Source organism: Phalacrocorax carbo, chromosome 5, assembly GCF_963921805.1.
Source record: "Phalacrocorax carbo chromosome 5, bPhaCar2.1, whole genome shotgun sequence".
Lineage (NCBI taxonomy): Eukaryota > Metazoa > Chordata > Aves > Suliformes > Phalacrocoracidae > Phalacrocorax > Phalacrocorax carbo.
In genome coordinates, this window is record NC_087517.1 from 5,218,863 (window position 1) to 5,239,863 (window position 21,001).

Genomic DNA, 21,001 nt, shown 5'->3' on the forward strand with positions numbered 1-21,001 from the left:
AGTAATAAAACTGACCTATACATAATGCTAACATTGTAATGTAATAATATTCCCTAAATAGCATCCATTTGGCTTTGAACTTCACATCTAACTAAAATAAATGGGCTGGGAAAGAATTCAGACCTCATCAGAGCTAACAAAGAAATGTAGTGATTTCCCACTTCTGCTGCTATAATTAGCCCCCTTATCACAGAGGTAGCCCCTATGTGGGTGAAGGACTCCGCTAGATACCACAGAATCCTTTCATCGACAAGTTGGGCTGAGCCAGTAAAACCTCTCACTACATCCCAAGATACGGTCTCTCAACCTACCGGCCCCTTCACGTGTTAGAAGGGAAGAGAGAAAAATCACACAGGCTCCTCTCTCAGCGCTGCCTGTAATTAGGTGGCCTTTTTCTAGGAACTCTAAACGATGCTTTCAAGAAAATAAGTTTCTGGCTTTCTTTACTCCTGCTAATATGCAACTAAGCCATGCAAATACATGCGTTTTTGTCCTGGTAACCACCCTTTCCCTCTGCAGAGAAACAATAGCCTCAGCAAGGCGGTGTTTGCCACAGAAATATCCAGTCGTGTGCAAGGACAAACTTTAAACCCTCGAGCAAGCTCTCAGAAGCTTTCGCCAGGGAAGGAACAAGCACCATGCAGAGCCAGAAAGGGTTAAAGCTCCACTGACTTCTCCGGTTCTTCCATCACATCCACCGAGAGACCAAATGGTTTTTTGCCGCAGTTTCCCCCCCCCCAGACACATTGTACAGTCTTAATTATCTAACAGTCTGCATTCAGAAATTATTTTGGATGTTTTAGTAGTTACTTTGGAATATTTACATGCCATGCTTCAAGTTTCAAAATTCAGCCTTCTAAAGTAAAGAGAAGTGAATGAAACGAGAAAAGCCACTCTGGGCAATTTTAAGGCATACACAGAGTCCTTGGTTAAACAGTAGGGTTGGGGTGGCCTGACTTAAATTGTGTCTTTTCAGAAATTAAGGCAGATTTCAGAGCCCCGATGCCTTTGTAGCCCATATCTCTGAAGGCAAATCAAAATTATGATCGAGAGGTTATTTTGTTTTTTCTTGATTAGAAAGAGGCTAAGCGGTATATTCCCCGACACTGCCCTGCGGCCGTTCCCCAGGGAAGCGTGCAAGGGCTGTGGCATCCCAAAGCAATGCGTCTGCCTTTGGGACTAAACCGACCCATCGCTCCCTGTTGAAAGTGCAAGAGGAATTTAGGTAAGGAAAATATCATTATTTGAGTTGGCCGGTGGCCAGGGTGCCGGGGCTCAGACCCCGATCTTAGCGAAGAGTGGAAAGGAATCCCAAGCCTGCTGATTAATATGCGTGACATGTTGGCTTTGCTGTCAAGTTTTCCTCCCACCCCCTGCTTTTGTCCGCTTTTTCCACCTGTTGCAATTTGTCCTTAATTCAGGCTGGGAGCTTGAATTGTCTTACTTCGATGTCGCACCGTGTCTGGCACAATGATGCCTGGATCCCCGACTACTCTTATTGAGACACTAAAGGGATCGTGAATAGCAATAATACTGCACAGCCCATTGAGACTTTCCTTTTCACATACATATATAGAGATATATCTTTTTTTAAAAAAATCTTGATGTTCTGGTTGTGTCTCCCTAAACTGGAATTCAAATATGAAGGAGATTTTCCAGGATCCGTCATCGCAGGGCTGCATGACTAACCGCCGGCTTTTAAGTAAAGTGTTCTTGAAGATAAGAAAAATATGCAAGTAGAAACAATAAAAATAATGCAATTCAATCTTATCAATTCAGGCAGTTCCAGCTTTTATGTGGCAAACAAGAAGATCAAATTGCATTTATCTAATATCACAGATTTTTTAAATGTCTAAAATATTTAATTATTTTGCTTTGGCAACCTAAAGCTGAGGAACAGATTACTGTTCCCACTACATAAGGAAATAACTGACAACAATTAGTATTTATTCTTGTTGCTTTTGTAATAAAAATAGAATTCCATCACTTTCAAGGAAACCTAAAATATTAATGAGAATGTGATGAACTGAGTAAATGTGACGCCATAAGGAAATGATGGAGAACAGGTTGGAAATATAGTGCTTTGGGAATGGATTGCATTATCAAGCTTGTGATTGTGCATTTTGACAAGAGCAGCCCTCAGATTGATACGGTAGCCAAAGGGCACTCTTCCTACTGCGAAGCCGTTTGTTTCCATCCGGAAAAGGGGGAGTAGAAGGGGAATTGATCCCCTCCGACAATCGATAGTGACTCCAGCCCAGGCTCTTCCACAAGAGGTCACTCCTGAGTGACAAAATTCCCAGATGATGGCCAAAATACAAACCACAAAGCGACCATGGACACAAACCCTGAGCTTAGCGGGGAGCGGGGAGTTGGTTCCATTACCCACAACACGACCGACCTGACAGCTCCTGTAGTCCACACACACAGTAGGGTCTCTTGGTTTTTGGAGAGCTGAATGATTTCTGGGAACCTTGCAATGCACAGATCCTTTCCCTATCTCCCACACACGGCGACAACATCTCTACTTTCAGTTTAACCCAGGTGCCTGGTTTCCTGTGGTACAAAATTAACCTGGCAGACCACCTACCAGCAGACCCAATTATAATTGGTACTAATTAGGAGGGTTTTTGGCAACCTTCGGAGAAAAAACCAAAAACCTACAGTTTGAATGATAAGAGAGTTACTTGGAAATTATGAAGTCTGCCACTAACTTCAAAAATTATCAGTTTAGAACAACACTTACTTGCATAAAAAGGACCAGTGCTGCAAGGCAGTTTCCTTGCACCGAATGTATGCATCTTCTCATGGAGGAGGTTGCTAGGGTGAAAAACATGTTCTTTCTGACCCAGCATTAGCTGCATAAATTAAATCAGTGAAATAGTTGGCATCATAAAGTAAAGAGTAATCTTTTTCCATGTATTTGAGAGCAGGATCACGGTTTTACATATTTTGGTAATGTTCCCCAAGGCCATCCTTAGTTTCTTCTTAGCTCAAGAAAACTTCAATTAGAACATGAGTTGAATCCAAACTGGATGAGAAGCCACTGAAAAGCTGCGTGACCGAGAAGACGGACACTCTGTGAACTTTGGAAATTGAGCCTGGCAGTTTGAGCCCAATTTTCAATGAAATCAGTGTCTACGGCTCAAAAAGCATAACAGAGAATTACCATTTGTCCTTGTAGTGTAAGCAGAAGCAATTAGGATTAAACATAAAAACCAAATTCCTGCTACTAAGTCTCTAGGGGCAGTCTCCCCAGTCTTAAATTAAAGAGTAAATTACCGGAATACTTTGGTTAGAATATACCTGTCCTTTGTATACGTGAGCTGCTAAAAAACCCCAGTGACACAGCAGTACCAAGTCTAAAACTGGCCATTATTTGCAGCCCTTAAAATGTAGAGAAGGTAAATACAAATGAGTGTGAACCGTCTGAATATTTCATTAAAGCTTGTCGGGGTGGGGGGTGGCCTGCTAACACATCAGTTGCTTGTCTTACATTGTTAAACTGGAGGAGGTTTAAGCCATCTTTAAAAAATTTCTTTTGTTTGGATTTGGCATCGGCAATAGCCAATTATATAAGAGCACTATAAAATTATAAAATCGTTAAACTTTGTAAGAACTTTATAAACACACTTGCAGATATTGCACATATCTTCTCTGTGCTCTGCAGTCAAACTGGACAATGAAACGACCACCTGTTAACTGCTAACAATGTGTCATTACCAGTTCTCATGCCTTTTTAAAGCAATTTTGGCTCTAGCTGCCGATAATTCTGGCTACGATACTTGTGTGAACATTAAGGGCACAGAAAGCCAAAGGCAGAAAACTGACAATACAGTTTGTGCTTAGACTACTAATAAGTGAGTGAATAATATGATTTTTCTAATTCCACATAATTGCTTGATCTCAAGGGGCCAAAAAAAAAAAAAGTTCTGAATACATATTTTAGAAGCAATCAAATCTACAGTATTTAAATGCAAGCTTCGATTCAGTGAGATTTCACAGCAGATATTTTCACATTTTTTAATAGTTTAAATAGCCTTTAACAAAACAGGGGGTTATTCGGGATTCTCTAAGGTTTGAAAAGAAATGTAGACTAAGTCTCTGCCACTGCTCATATTCACCTTTTCTGTTTTGTCTGACAAAATATCATTTAAAGATTTGTGAGAAGTCTAAATAAATAAATAAAAATTCCCGGAGTGCTGGGGCCGTTTATGGGCATTTTGCTATTAGCTACAACAACAGCAGAATCAGGCCCTCAAAACTTACCATGCCCTCAGTCTTATTTTTCTTCCTCTGAGAAATGCAACGTAATACACAGTACAAAGATATTGGGACAATTTTTCACAAGCTACATTCGGGCTACTTTATATTTTATAACAGAAAGGAAAATCTTAATAAAAAACAAATCTCCAAGACAATAAGAAAACAACAACAACAAAAAGCTTTGGTCTGCAAAAAGAGATTATTTAATGAATCTCTGTATTTGTGTGCGTACGCGCGCACACGCGTGTGCATATATATATGTATGGTTGTGTGGGTAATTATCATCACACACAGCTATGCTGGGTCTTTTTAATGCAACTCTTTTCCTAACATCTAAGGCTTTGATCCTGCACTGAAATGTGTGCAGGCAAATTCCTACACAGCTCTTCGGTACCTATAGGTACCTCGCACCAGCATGTGAGTCGAAAGCTGTCACGATGCTTACGCTAGAAGCAGTATGTGAATCTCCTGCCAAACAAAGAAGGAAAACAAAAATTCAAGAGGGAGGGTGAAATGTAAAAAAAATGCTGAGTGAGTGTTTCATGGTCAGCACCAGCTCCTGTGTCTACTGCCCAGAATACCCTGAGCATCTCAGCACAAACTGGGAAAGGAGAGTCTCAGTGGAATAAAGCACATCCCTGCTAGTTTTAGATCACTTTCTTTTCTAATCTCACTGACAAAAATCAACCTCAATCCCTAGAATTCACCTTCTATAAAATTATAGATATATCACTGATTGTCAGCTACAGAGGATATGTCAGGTCTTTCAGCAATTCAGTGTATAAATACACAACAGACAAAATTACTCTGGCAATTTGAGGTATTTTACTAAAATGGAAACAAAGCAACTGCAACAGACCATTAGCATAGGACTCATGTTGCTTATTTTTAAAAATAAATGGCTTGAATAAATGTCTTTGCTGCTAAACAAATTTATTTTGCTTAGGAGAGAATGTCACCCTTTAAAAGTGTGGAGCTAGTAACTGTCTGTACTTAAATGCAAGTTATGTATATCAGCACAGAACACATTCAGCTTTAAAATTCTCAGTGATCTTCCTTACATTCTGTATGTAATAAAAATTATCTTACCCTGTAATGGCATAGTTATTTAAAAAGGAAATAAAGAAGAAAAAAAAATAAAAGAAAAGAAAAAAGCCTTACTTAAAGATTTTCTGTGTTCAGGCTTTGGTTCTTTGGATTCAGTGTCTAAGCTATTCAGTAATTCGATGCTGGAGGATCTTCTGAGTTTGAACTCCAAATTTCTCGATGTACAACTCCGTTCTTTTGGCTGGGAAAAGAATATATATACACATGCATATGTGTATGCTTTTAATGAAATTATTATTTGTAAGAACGAAGCAAGAGATTGCAGAGTGCCAGTACAGAATCAGAAGCTAACAGACACACACAGAGCAAGTGATGCAGTCAGTATATAATTTAAGGAAAATGTAATGCAAAATTCGTCATATGGCAGTGCTTTTATGGCCCTGACAGACTGATCTTAATTTCTGAGATAAATTCCCATTTAAGTGAGGAAAACAAAAGGCCTACTTCTTTAGGCTTTAGAGACCAAAATTATTTCCACATTGCAGGCTACTTCCAAATGATTGCAGAAAGGAAGGTTGTTTAAATTGCCTTTCTGCTTTAGATAGTTACAGTAAATATGCTTGCAAACACAATTGTTTCAAAGATGTCTACAAATTTGGGTGGAATTCTGCTGGTCTAAGGTTAGGAAAGTGGGGGGGGGCTTTTCTATTGCTCTAATTCAGTGGCATACAAAGTGACAATTAGGGCTCATTAAAGGAGAAAACAAGAAAAAAATAAAAGAAAAAAAAAAGGAGATGGTGTTTTGGCTAATCACACATCTCTCCCCATGGCAGTTGGTCAGGTGAGATTTAGCCATCGCAACAGCCGGGAAAGCTGCGGGGCTTTGCACACACACTCGGAGGTGTAAACGCGAAAGAAGCGATGTGTATGCAGTGGTCGGTGAGCGCTTCGGGGTGGCACGCTGTCCTGCGCGGTGTCACCCTGTCCTGCGTGGTGGCACCCTGTCCTGCGCGGTGTCACCCTGTCCTGCGTGGTGGCACCCTGTCCTGCGCCGTGTCACACTGTCCTGCGCGGTGTCACCCTGTCCTGCGCCGTGGCACCCTGCCCTGGGCAGTGGCACCCTGTCCTGCGCGGTGTCACCCTGTCCTGCGCGGTGTGTGTCACCCTGCCCTGCGCGGTGGCACCTTGCCCTGCGCGGTGTCACCCTGCCCTACGCGGTGTCACCCTGTCCTGCGCGGTGTCACCCTGTCCTGCGCCGTGGCACCCTGCCCTGCGCCGTGGCACCCTGCCCTGGGCAGTGGCACGCTGTCCTGCGCGGTGTCACCCTGTCCTGCGCGGTGTCACCTTGCCCTGCGCGGTGTCACCCTGTCCTGCGCGGTGGCACCCTGCCCTGCGGGGTGGCACCCTGCCCTGCGCGGTGTCACGCTGTCCTGCGCGGTGGCACCCTGTCCTGCGCGGTGGCACCCTGCCCTGCGTGGTGTCACCCTGTCCTGCACGGTGGCACCTTGCCCTGCGCGGTGTCACCCTGCCCTGCGCGGTGTCACGCTGTCCTGCGCGGTGTCACGCTGTCCTGCGCGGTGGCACCCTGTCCTGCGCGGTGTCACGCTGCCCTGCGCGGTGTGTGTCACCCTGTCCTGCGCGGTGGCACCCTGCCCTGCGGGGTGGCACCCTGTCCTGCGCGGTGTCACGCTGTCCTGCGCGGTGGCACCCTGTCCTGCGCCGTGGCACCCTGCCCTGTGGGGTGGCACCCTGCCCTGCGTGGTGTCACCCTGTCCTGCGCGGTGTCACGTTGCCCTGCGCGGTGTCACCCTGCCCTGCGCGGTGGCACCCTGCCCTGCGCGGTGTCACGCTGCCCTGCGCGGTGTCACGCTGCCCTGCGCGGTGGCACCCTGTCCTGCGCGGTGTCACCCTGCCCTGCGCCCACAGCAAAGGCAAAGCTTCGCCGGCGCAAGCCCTGCCCTCTGCCACCGGAACCATTTTCGAGTTGTGCCCCCCAGCCACTACCGCTGTGGGTGGCTGCGTGCTCAGAGCTGCTGAAGCCACAACATTACCTTAGCTGCACTAAAATAAATAAATAAATAAATTTTTAAAATCCCGTGTATTTGATGTTTAGCTGAATAACGCGCAAAAAAAAAAAAAAAGTGTCTGAGTCTCGACGGAAAACTCCACCCCAAAATCTTCAGTAAGATATCAGTATCCTCACACACCCAATGAAATGCACAATATGAAGACATACATCATCAGATCAAACTTTCCTTGGCTGATTATAGCCTCGGGGTAATATAATGTTTGTAGCTCTTTAAGGAAACAGTAGCCGTGTTCAGATTAACCCTTTCAAAGAGGCTGCCTCTGCCCACTCTGCCAATTCCATTGCCGCAAAACCTCTGAACAAAAAAAATAATGCAAGAAATGGGGATATTTTTCTCTCCCCAGATTCTGCAATGAACGAGGAAAGTCAGTGCCCTCTGAAAAAATATGTTCTTGGATCAGGCAGGGATAGGAGGAAGACATTTGGAATTTGTACTGAGAGTGGCAAAAAAGAAAGAAAAAGCTACAGCTGAATCTGGTTTGGTAATTAAAAACTGTTTTAATAAAACACAGCCCTGCTTACTTCTAGTAGAAAACCCCCAGCCTTCCTGGGAGAATAACAGCAATCAGTTACAAAGGAATATTATTTGCTAGTGTTATTCTTGTGAATAAGTAATACAAAAATTCATAAAAGGCTCAAATGTATTAATAGTTCTATTGAAGATTATATACTGTAGGCTGCATAAACAGAAAATGCAAAAATTCATTAGTTATTAAGTGCTTGTGTGCTTTTACAACCCTCAGCAAACCAACGTCCTTGTTATTTCAGAGAAATAAATGTAGCGTTCCGTTTCGAGGCAAGAATCAAATGACATTTTTGTTCAACAACCTTGTTTATCTGACATTTTTTAGTAGATTTGCATACATATTTTTATATCCTTTGGAGAAAGGAATGTCTAGCTAGCTGCTGACTGCCTAAAACCTGTAGAGATGCCTTAGCAAATGAAGTTGAAATTGCTACATCTTAATTAATAAAGGTAACAGCCAAAACAAATACATACCAATCTGTCAATTGCATTTTTGATAGCGTGGAACCAATCCAATATGAGAAAGTCGATATCCGACTGGAAGAGGAACTCATTTCCTGACACTGTTGTGATCTGGGAAGGACATGGGCACGCACAGGTAAGTAAAGCACACACCGGACAGATGATTTTCTTCTATTTTCTCGCCTACACACCCAAATACTTTTCTTCTGTACCAAGAATTATCTCCTGCAGTGCTGAGTTACTGAGGAGTTTTGAACCTCTGTCTGAAAACTGTTTTGAATATGTCACAACAAACGAGATATTGTCTCAGCAATGCAACCACCGAACACAAATAGTGCAAAAATAACGGGAATGTGACGAAAGTTAAGAAAAGCCAGGGAACCCAGCGTTACAAGACACAGTTCAAATGTAAATCAAAGCACCCAGAAAAGAAATGAATGCAATATGAGAATTAAAGACTCTTATTTTCAGTTTCCATTTCCATTTTGGTATTATTCTTCTTATGGCTGGGACCTCCATTCTCAAATTTACGCATTTATTATGTACCTGTGATTCCAGAGTCCATTTCCAAGCATTTTGGTAAAATTAATAATGTCACTCATTTTCACGTTAAAAAAAAATTACCATTAAAGATGGCTGTAGCACAGTAATTAGGAGCCCATTTATCATGAAAAAAAAATCCCCAGTTTGTCTGAATAGAAGTCAATTTACATTTTTGACCCACTCACTGGGAATATTTATCAAAAGAATATTCAATCCCCTGATAGCGCTGTTCCACTGCCTTTGGTGGAAATATGCATGCATATGCTGTTGGTCTGAACTTCTGTAAACCACCATGGTAATAATGATACATCACTTTTTTCTTTTTTTTTTTTTTTTTTACAAATATGTCTTTTCACCAGAGCGGGGCTCCAGCTGTTTGGTACAGCAGCTCGAAACGACCATTTTACAGATGGCAAAGCCGAGGCACCGAGCGGTGCAGTACTTTGCCCCGGGATTATTCAGCAGAGCCCTGGCGCACGTGGCCACGGAGCACGATCCAAGGCACGGCAGCTCTGCGTGTCTGCAGACAGGTGAATGGAGGGTTGGATCTCCACCACATTTTGCAAGGGGCTAGAGCTCATCCTGTCCATGCTCCAAACCAGCTCAACTCCTGTCAGCTCTGAAACCAAAGCTTTTTTTCCTTTTGTTTTTTGTTTTGTTGCTAAGCGTTGCTTGTGCAAAACTTGGTAGCATCCACCATGGGTGTTGCACGCTTGGGCTTCAGTGTTTCAGGGCTGCAGGCTTAGTCTGCACGTCGGGCTGCTCACTGGGGCATGGTATTACTAGGGACCAAAACCTTTTCAGGTCTTTCTCAGGGAACAGAAGAACACACTGGACAACAGAGATTTGTGTCTGAACAAAGACTGAGGAAAAGCAGAGCAAAGCCGTTAAGACCTGGCACAGCCTATCTACGTAAATCCATCAACCTGAAGTGCTACTGTTTCACTGCATCTGCCCCACGTCAAGAGTTTTTACTAAAGCATAAAAGAAACAACAGATCCTCACCAGCCCGGCTACTCCCTGCATCTTTCTTAAAACCAAAATACTACTGGGGGGGGGGGGGAGAAAAAAAAAAAAAGACAAAAAAAAAAAGACAAAACAGCTTAATGTTTTATTGATTGTTCTATAACCCTCCCGTTATTGAGGAAATGCCTGTAAGGAAGGTTTCCAAAGTCATCAGCATTAAGGAAAATCCCGTCAGCGCAGCTCCAGCGGAGACATCCTGTGAGAGCGCTGCGGAGAATGTGGGAATGGTCCCCCAGCGCGGGCTCGGGAGGCTGCCTGGCTGCAGATGTTCATCCCGTCCCGTGCGCACCCATCAGGAGCGGACCTCCAGCCACCCCACTGTTCCCCACGCCCATGGGAGGGTTATTTACTGGGGAAATTTTAACTCCCTTATTAGTCCACAGCCATAATGTTAATCACTACTCACACATTCACCGTTCCCTTTATCAAAAGAAATAGAGTCAAAATGCAACTTAAGGTGAGCGGTTGAAAGCGCTGACCTCCAGTTCTGTGCCCGGCTCACACGGCAAGGTTTGGGTTCAAAATGTATTCTATTATATCACAATTTATCAATGTATACACGAAGATATGAATTAGACTAAACACAGGCAACAATTCAATCTAATGCCTCTCTCCCAGTATAAACAAATCGTTATTAAAATTATAAAATGGAATAACATTTTCAAAGTAAGAGCAACATATATAATTAGATTTACTGTATTTTGAAGGCTTAAAAAAGGACACAACATAGTTCAGTCTTCCGTTCAGTAAATTCGGGCTTTATTAAAATACAAGTATTCTGCACTGCATAAACATTTGCACTGTATGATATGCAAAAGAGGTACTCCATTGCTAACAAGACCACAGCAAAAATACATGTTGAAAGTTTCTTTGTCTGAATGTGTTATTTCGATAATCATATATTATCAGTGTTTTATGAGCAAATCTGTAAAAACAGATCATAGAATGGAGGGAAGAGAATTCATTTAAAATATACTTTCTGTAAGATATAGTTCAAGTCCTTTTCTTTCTTTCCTCAGACTAATCTTCAGAGTAACTAGACAGTTTCAAGAAGACTGCTACTGCTCTCTACAGTTTAAATGCATCCACTCCTTAATTACAGTCAGTAATTGACTTTGTTCTGCTCCATTCCAGCCATTCACAGGAAAGCAGTTCCAAAGGCTTTGGCTGGTAAATCCCATTTAATGTGCAGGTTTCCTATCCCACTTTTATATATTACCTCCTTAGGATTTCTGATAAATGGTTCTTGGAAGGGATTGCTAAACCATATTTGCACTTTGAACAATCGAATTTTCAACACCCTTGGGAAAAGACATCGGTAAAGAATGCTAGCTTTGACTAAACCTTGTGATTGAACAATTTATGATCACAGCCCTAAATGATGTATAACTAACAACAAGCATAAATTGTTCGATATCGAGGCATGCTAACACACCGCCCGAGTATCAGGCGCTGCTGAAATAAACAGTGGGACCGGAGAAACAAATGAAAGACAAACCTGGGGAAAAAAAAAAAAAAAAAGAAAAGAAAAGAAAAGAAAATGAAGTGCTCTAGATAGAGCTGCCAGTCTCCATTGTGCCAGGTACTTCACTTATTTAAATATTTCCTGAAATCCCTCTCTCGTTGCCATCATTTTTGCAAAGGCTACAGTCTGGAATTAGCATTACCTTACCAGGCAGAATTATGATGCCGCTGTCAGCAATAAATATCCACAAGGAACGACAACTGACATTAACCCTCTTATTTGCAAAGGGTGTGCCCTTCAGGTTGCTTATAGAGGAGCCAGGATGCCTGGATTCTCTCTTTCTTGCTACAGCACCTTGGAAAAATCACTTCAAAGGCTGAATCCACTCACTCGGTAGTTTTACTACGAACTGTAGTACAGTCCTGCTGTTAAGCATTGATCCTCTGGAAATACCGGCTCACTGCAGGTAAACGTGTGTTAAATTCAATACGCTGCTGGGCTGCCAACAGTGTGGGAAGCGGGGGGCAGGTGTGAAACACTTTTTATGATATTCTACTTGTGGCTTATTAAGGATTTCTCTTGTCACCTTATAAAGCTGCAAATAGAGGGGTGAGCTTCTTTTGCGCGTCACCATAATGAGGTACCGAAGTGGTGTTCAACAAGATCCTATGTTATTAAACAAAAGGTACCTAAATAGCTCCAGGAAATAGAGGACACTAACTAACTAATACCATTACCATTTGATAATACAGAAATAGACCTTGGATCCTACCCAGGATAAGTTGCTCTTAAAAATCCTACAAATCATCTGTTTTTCCTGTGCTAAGTTGTGCTCTGGGATGTTGTGCCATGCAAGGCTGTGTTCCTCCAGGACATCCAGACCTTTACAGATCACCTGGATCACCTTTTAGGACAAGTCTCATAGATTATTCCCTTTCACAGTATATGTACACCAATGGAAAAAGGAGATAAAAGCCAGGAGAGTGACATGGGATAAGCCTAGGGACTTCTGTCCATAGCCTTCCCACAGACTTTGGCCTGGGGACTACTGTATTGCTGTGAAAAAAAAAATAGTCTCCTTCATGGTTTCCCTCTAGTTCTTTACCAATATACATTTCTACAGATACATTTGTTTCTTACACTTATTTTAGCTGCAGAACAGGGATGGAGGCAATTTTAGCAATCCTACTGATAGGCGCTCTATGGAGATACGGAAAAGGGCGATAAATTCAAACAGCAAAACAAAAACACAAAACCGTATTATTGATTCCCTCACTTCAAAGTGTACTTATGCATCTCTGGTGGCTATAACTATTATTTACAGTGGTGAACTATTTTCAGACAATGCCAAGAACAAACTTTAATACAGGAAGTGAAGAATCCTACGGGGAAGGAGAATGCAGCAAAAAACCCTTCACAGCCTCTACCCTGCAGCAAAAGGGAACGGAGCGAGCAGCTCAGGAAGTGCAGGGCTCATGTATAGCTCACGTATGGCCACCAAGAAACCACCACGCAGTTGTTATTTCAGCCAAAGACTGAAACAAGCCATTGTTCAACTCTCTGGATGTGGGACATCCGGAAAAAAATGCTTTTTTTTCTGGAAAAATTGGGGGTAAAACTTCATAAAAACTAGCCCAGTGGTTCAGCGTTGGATTATTGGACACTTCTTGAGTGTGGAAACCCCACCAGATGCTAATCCAGTGCAGAATACCTAAATTTTTATGTCACCTGGGACTCCCACAGCTTGTGACGAACACCAAGTGATTTAAACTTGGATTGACACGTACCTCTGCATGCAGAAATTCAATAAAATGTGTTCCTCTTGTTGCACTGTGCATTGGGATTGCTGCCCTTGATATGTTTAGGAAAAAAGGATATGTGAATCGCTGGAGTATTTCTAGCTCAAAAGCTAACACTCTTCCCCCTTCCCACTGCTCCCTTCATCTCACCTTGCTCTCTCACCAGCGTTGTTTTTTTCCAATCATGGTAATCAGGATGATTACCCATAATGAAGAGGAATCTAGGCCTTTCCCTCTCTTTCCCTAAGATATTTTTGCAGGTTGAGATCTAGCCACCCAGCCCACATAACACAGGACACGCCGCTCTCCATCTGCATGGCAGCCACCAGGTCTGGGTAAGGAAAGGTGGGAAGGGAGTCAAAAACAAAGGAAAAAAAAAGAAAGAAAGAAGGCTAGGAATTTTCTCTCTCTTTCTAAATATTCTTAAAAATAAAAGAATATCATTAGAATATAATATAGCTTGAGAATAAATACATAAAGCATAGATACAGATACTCATGTGCCCACACCCACAGCAGAAGTAGAATTAATTAAAGTTGGGAGACACTGCGCTCCTTAGTGGTTTAATTAACTGGATTGGAATTAAACAGGGACAGAGACATGTAAGTTTTTAAAAACATGTCAAAAGTCTAACTGCATTTCTGGAAGTTGATCTTAAATTCTTTCTCACAGATAATCCAGTCTCTTGGCCATGTTTATGCTGAATGAGTGAACAGCAGAAAGGATAAATAAAATATCTCTCCGTGCTGCACTGTAGTGAGCTGAGAGTCTAACATTCAAGAAATGCAAATAAAAGAAAACAAAAGGATCAGTATTGAGCTGCATTATATCCATACCGCATCACGTACCCATTATAGGATTCAGCCTATCAAACAGAGGTAGTCATGGTTATGCTGATAGTTAAATTACTTAAGGGACTCTAAGATGTTTATGACTACCAAAGAAATTTCATTATCAAGCAGATTGTCTGTCTCATATTACAGTCTGGCTTTACCAATCTCGCAGTCCTTTGGATGTCGAGCAAAGTTAACATTGAAGTGATGGGGAAATATCAGCTTGAAAGAAAAGGTCTTCAACCAATCTTTCAAAAAAAATGATATTTGTTAAAAAATTTTGTGAGAAAGTATCTGCCTTGTGTTCCCAATGTTGCTAGATGTTAAGTAAATATATGCTGATTGCAAAAAAGTTGCTTTGGCAACTCTCTTATTAAAATGCATTTGTAACCCCCATCTGTCATGAAAGTTTTGAAAAGTTTGTTTACTTTGGATAGCCGCCTTATCCAGGGTTACCCCAGCATACAATGATAGCAGTCTTCAGAAGTTGTGTGAGGAACAAGCCACTGGGGATCCATTTTTGTTTTAATTGGCACACACAAACACTTTTCTGGTCTGTCAAAAAGATCAAGCTAATATGCATGGCGGGTGTTATATTCTCAGCTTTTGGGAGTAGTAAAGCTCCCTTTATTTAAGTAATTTAAATGATAGACTGCAAAAACTTTGCAAGTCAGAAAAATGTTTTATACTTTCTTTGGGAATATTTGTTTTAAGCAACAGAAAATGTTCTACATATCTAAAGATGTTGAACCTTATGTTATAATTACCCTGTTTCTTCTGACTGTAAAAATTACTGTGAAAACCAAGCATTGCAAAGAGGCAACAAACAGATCCTGTGTTTTCACAACTTCTGCAATATTAGCAATTGTAAGGCCAATTGCTGCCAGATGTTTATAAGATACATCTTCGATTGTATTGCCTTGTGGTATGACTGATTTGCACATCCATTCTCTGGGAACCTTCGCGGGGTCATCGTATCAAAGCAATCTGGCTCCTAAACATAAGTTGCTTCTTAATGAAATTAACCTAGTGTTTGGGGTATACGCATCAACACATTTTTAAATGAAACTGTATTGTATCAGTGATGAACAAATAAATTTTTCCTGGTAAATTCCTAGGAATGAGTCCTTCAACAAAATTTAGCAATAAAATAATGAACTCTGGGACTGTTAAGAAGAAAAAGAAGAAAAAAAATCTTTGAGCCTAAGGTTTCCCTTCTGCTGTGCAATGAACTCATAGTATATACCAATTTCTACTGAATTACATTAATAAACACAAGTAGAGAATCAGGTCTTCTCACTGCCCTATAAGGCAAACCTTTTCCTTTCCTTCCTGGCTCTGAAGAATCTCAGCTGCAGAAGAATAATTTTATATCACTTATAAGGGAGATACTGAAAAAATAAGAGGTCATGATTAAAGCTGATTAGGTCCTGAGAGACCAAAACTCCCCCTTGGATTTGTAGAGTTCAGGCTGGAGGGGCCTCAGAGCCCTCCCGGAGGGGGAAAGGTCCACTGCTCTGCCACGGGTACCGGGATGCTTTCACTGATTTCAAGGAGCAGATTGGTATTTCCCCTTTTTCACACCCCAGTCCAGGTCTTATTTTTCCCTTCCCTTGGAGATGTGTGAAAAGAAAGCACATGCTGTTTGATCAAAGGAGGAGGTAAGGAAGAGCAAGTGCTTTCTGCTAAACATGCAAGGAACATACTGGGAGGAAGTATTTCCTGCTGATCTCCTACGCTGGCATTATGCCCTATGCAAGACACAGCTGGACTGCTTGGACTGGCCTCTAAAAAACAAGGTTTTGCTTCAGAAGGCAAAGAACAAAAAAGGAAAAGACGAGACAGGAGAAAAGACGAGCAACCTGGATGTCAGACACCTGCATGCAGCCTCCCATGTACCCCCGGCCTGTAGTACCCTCTGCTCCAGCCCATGGCTGCACTGCCCTCGCCGTGGGAGCCGGACGGATGGACCTCTGCCAGGCATTAAGCCAAGGTCCGGGGAGACGGAAGCCGCTAAACTTGGGAAGCGCAGAACGAGTACCCCCAAAACTGGCTCAGAGCAGAGAAGCGAGAGAGAATAATTAAGACACAGCTCAGTCACGCCTGTGCACGGTGGGAAGTGGGGGAATAGACAATCGCACATTTTGTCCGCAGATGAAGACTAAAGGCGATGTATGAATACCTACTGCAAGCTACTTTTCTCCTTGGGGTAATATTTTACTGTTATTGCCTTTGCAATCTGAAGCCATATATTACACAGCCGCACACAGAGATATTGGCAATGGTTTCTTAGAGAAGTCCTGTCTGTCTTAGTTTTACCAGCTGGACAATACCTAGTGATGAATGGTCCTCCTGTCCAATTTTATATGCATGGTATAACACTTTATGATATATGTGAGTGAGACTCACCACGATAAGTCCTCGTAACAAACAAAAAAAATCAAAGGAAGAATGAATGCTCTACTTTCAGTACAACCAAAGATATATGTTTAAAATATATATGTGCGATGTGTAAAGATTTCATTTCGTTGACTCTTATTTTAGCCAGAAATTTATTCATCAGTAGCAGAGCATTTTACAGCTACGTTATTTTCAGGCAGAAGCCGGTACTGGCTTTTAGTATTTCATTTACTGACACGTCTCCTATTAATAAGTGCTGAGATTGCACAATAAGAAAAAAGAGATGTTGCTATAAGTATCTTTATACTTATAGTAACGTATTTGGCCATGATTATAAGTGTTTATAAAACATTCAAGAATCGTTCCTTGTCTACTTACACTAATGAGAACACCTGTTAACTTTAGAGCTGCACAGACTTATTTGCATTGAATTCAGGTTTTTTGCATACTGTACATCACTTTTTGAAACAATTAGATGTTTACAGAGAAATATAGCTAAAAGAAGAACAACAGCTTGAATGCCCTCCAGCCCAAGTCAGTGCTAATCCTGGTTTGAGTGAAAAGCAGAAATCTGCTGAATTATAATACTGACACAAATTCAGTTAGCAGTGAACAAAGGTGTACCTGCAAATCCTCTGATAGCAGATGTTACTTGTGGGGATTGATACCCGCTGCTGAATAAAGCATCTCTTAGAGATGAAACAGCACCACTGAATGGGATTTTTCGTTGTTATATTTACCATTTTCTTTCTTTTTTTTTTTTTTTTTTTTTTGGTGACTCGGAACCTCTCTGAGCACTGAGCATGTAGAACACGCGGTCATGTTCCAAAATAGCTGTTTACATTATTTTATTAACTTGCCAAAAGCCAATACAACAACACAAGAATCTTCCTACTGCTAGAGATCCAAAACACCATCTCTGCAGTCGAGGGTTTTGTGGCCTGGGGCAAGGAGGCAGGAGGTCCCTTCCTCTAAAAACAGGTCTGCTGAACGGTAAGCGTAGCATCCTGCTGCTACATGACCATGACAGCTATTGTTTAATAACAATATAAACCATCAAAGCTGGTCCATGATCTGAGCATATACTCTGCCAGCTGTGGCAAGTTCCTAAGTGTTGCGGGCAGGAAAAATATAACAGTTATCATCTTTCCTTGCATGCAGGGAGCAAACAATGCATAACATCTTTGGTTTGCCTGTTTCCAGCTTTATTTGTAAGTAAATAGAAGAAAAAGCTAAACGGGACTAAAAATGTTTTGAATAACACTATCATATCCATGTAAGAAAACAAACATTTCCAACCACAGCAACTGAAAAGATTTCCATTTTTAAAAGTATTTACCAATTTAATACAAATTTAGTATTTTAATAAAAATGTTGTAGTTGAGGTTTAGGACAGAGATGAATACATTTCGTCACCTAGCCGAGTTCTTGTTTCTAAGGAGTTACAACCTGGTTAGAAAACCTTCACAGGTGATACCATACATACAGTTCTTAACCGAGTACAGAAGAATATGGATATTTAAAATATTGTTCCTAGAAGACTAATAAACTATCAACCTTTCTTACACAGTTGTGGTGGTTTTTTCATTGGGGAGTGAAGCTATTTTATACGATAAGCAGCATCGTGCTATAGATAGTATGGAGACAGCGTTTCATTCAAAAGAACAATATCTTCTGACTTTTGAAAATAGACATTCTTTTAATGTGAAAAAAAACGGAACTTTGCATGGACAGCTCGAAATTCTCGTGATAGTTTCAAACGAGTTTTCAAGTGTTGGAGGCTCCTGGGATTTGTCTTTAGACGTTCTGGAACCGCACTGCAGCTCTCGAAAAGCACTGGCCTTTAAATTTATCAGTTACTCTGCGCAGTAGTGTAGTAATGACAGAAGGTTACTCGAAATGTTATTTAAAAATAAAACATAACCAAAATATACAATTATCTTTTCACAATAGGTGTCTAAGGGGAGCCTTTCTAGGAAAGGGGAATATAGCTCAGAACTCAGTGAATTTCTTACACTAACTGCATTTAGTCAGCTAGCGGGAACTGGGCGAAAACCTGCTGAAATATTTGACTCTGTAGCTCAGAAACAACCTACTTTGATTGATTCTGTAAAATATTGGTTTTTAAGAAATACAGTGAAACTAGAAAAAAATGTAAGAATCACATACCTCCTCTCTAGATCTTTGAGTTTCTGGTTTGCACGGGGGTATACCAAATACCAAACATTAAAAGCAAATGCATTATTTCAAAAATATGTGTATTTTTTAGAAGTATGTGAATATTTTTAATAACATAGTCTTTTCTCATGTATTAGAACATGATGTACACTTTGACATCTGTCAGTCAAGCTCCTGGCTATCACACTGGTCAATCTGGAGGGATGCGCCACAATGTGATGTGGCATGCAGAAAAATTGAAAAACTCCGTTTTTCCAAAATAAAAATCACATCTTCTAGTTTTAAATAGAGAGAATGATTGCAAAATATTTGGCCATCAAGACTGTAAAGATTGAGGTTGGATAATCAATAATGTTTGTGGTTGAATTACCCACTGATAACAAGTAATTTCCTGCTATTCGTGAGGGGAATTGGGAAGCGGTTTTTGGGAATTTGGCAGACTCTCTCTCTCTTTTCTAAATACGCTGCGTCTGAAAGCCTGATAGTCTCTTCTATTGCAAGCTTTGGGATGATGCAGTACGGCCGAATGCGGGTTTGGGGTGACAGCTCTTACAGGAACTTAGGGATCTAAATATAAGAGAAGCTAAAAATATGCAAAATTACGGGGCACAGAAATGGCTGGGTATTTGGGTTTTGAGTCCTCCATACCATAATCATAAGACCATATTTATCTGGAGCCCTGCAACCCCATGATTGTTGCTGCACTTCTTGTCACTAATAAATGTACAGTACACATGACAGGGAAATAAATAGTGTTTTAAAAAGCATTACGGCCTCCTTGTCCAAAGATGTCATCATTGCATATTAATTCAAGCACTGTGGATGTGCCAGGAGACTCGCGCTTATGCAGCAACACAAACCGCAGATACAGAAGGGCTGTTAGCAGAGCATCTCCCCACGGACCCCTGACCCTCAGGTTCCCTGCCCTTCCCACCACATCACAGATACCAGGTATGCTATCACTCTCATCGAACTCAAAGGCACATGACAACTCAAAAGTGACATCCAATTGGTGACGCGCACTTTAAGCTGTGAGGCAAAATGGAAAGTCTTAAGGAAACTGGAATTTCAGACTTTAGTTTCTGAAAGTGTTATGTTACCCTGTGTTACAATCTCACCCGTGACTTAATCCTTGCACCGTTCTCCTGCCACTAGAATAATTAAGAACATTATCGGATTCTTGAGTCTGACAAAGGAAACGGAGAAGTTACTTCCCAGGGACTTGGGGCACTTAATCATCAGACCAGAGCTGGAAGAGCTGACTGGCTCTTTTTTACTCATGTCTATGAGCAAAGACGTGTAAGTGGGTTTGAACTATAAACAGAACCAATTACATTAACATTCCCCAACACTTTCAAGAATAAGACTAGAAGCTTTTGTTTGTTTTGCAAAACCATGATCGGCTATGCTAATAAGTCTAAAATTTGATGAAAAGAAAAACATTCAAAGCAGAACCTGGCGGTACAGCTTCTTATGTGCTTTCCTTTCATCTGCTGGGACACGGTAGCCCTGATTCAGCAAGGTACTTCATTAAGCAATGTGCAACTTTCAGGATACGAGTACTTGCGCCGTTTTTAGTCACAAGACTGAAATGAGCAAATCAGTCAGAGCAAAAATAGCAGAAAAGTTATATTTATTCACAGAGTGAATATTTCAGGGAACAAAAGATATGTTAGTGACAGTCAGTAAGAGCTGCATGTAAATTAACAGCAGAACCACAAGCAACAAAGTTAGCTATCACTAACAGCCTAACAGCAAAAGAATGCTATACCTTCTAGCCCAGCTGAGAGAACAGAAGAGCTTAGTAAGGCATTAGAGGGGAAAAACCCCAAAATAGCAACGAAGGCGACCACCACCTATCGGTTCCTTCACTGTTAGAAGCAAAGACAAACTGGCAGCCTTATCTACCTACTTGAAGAACACAGCATTAGAAATGTGATTTTTTTTTTTTCTTTAACCTTTGACTATACTAGTTAAAACACAGCCAATCACTTTGAAAAAAATTAGAGAAAAATAATAACTATGTAAAAAATTATACCTTGTTTTCAGCTAAACTCTGAGTCTTCAATTGCCAACAATCCCCATAACTCACTCCTCCTGAGAACGGAGGAGCTGATTCTCTATCACAGCCAAGCTCATAATGTCTAAGATTAACTAGAAGTCACTCACTTAGGAGATGACCTTACAAAGAATTAAGCCGTAAATTACATACTGACAGAACTTGAGAATTAAAATAATAAAAAAAAAAATTGCTGAGAGTTTTAGGTGTTTAGAAATTCAATTATACCATTTCATCTCATATTGAAATGCAAACACACGTAGGCTGAAACACTGTGGTGTAAAGCACAGAAATACACCACATCTAAA

At 41.2% G+C, this 21,001-nt stretch overlaps 1 protein-coding gene across 16 annotated transcripts in view; it reads right to left on the reverse strand.

The window, feature by feature from the left end:
- ARHGAP15 (Rho GTPase activating protein 15) overlaps positions 1 to 21,001 on the reverse strand; it is a 345,294-nt gene that overhangs the window by 154,875 nt on the left and 169,418 nt on the right. For all 16 annotated transcript variants that reach the window (XM_064451021.1, XM_064451016.1, XM_064451019.1 and 13 more), the window contains 2 exons: positions 8,403 to 8,501; positions 5,428 to 5,554 (listed from right to left, as the gene is read on the reverse strand). In XM_064451021.1, coding sequence (XP_064307091.1) covers positions 5,428 to 5,554; positions 8,403 to 8,501 — 226 coding nt within the window. The remainder of the gene's footprint in view (positions 1 to 5,427; positions 5,555 to 8,402; positions 8,502 to 21,001) is intronic.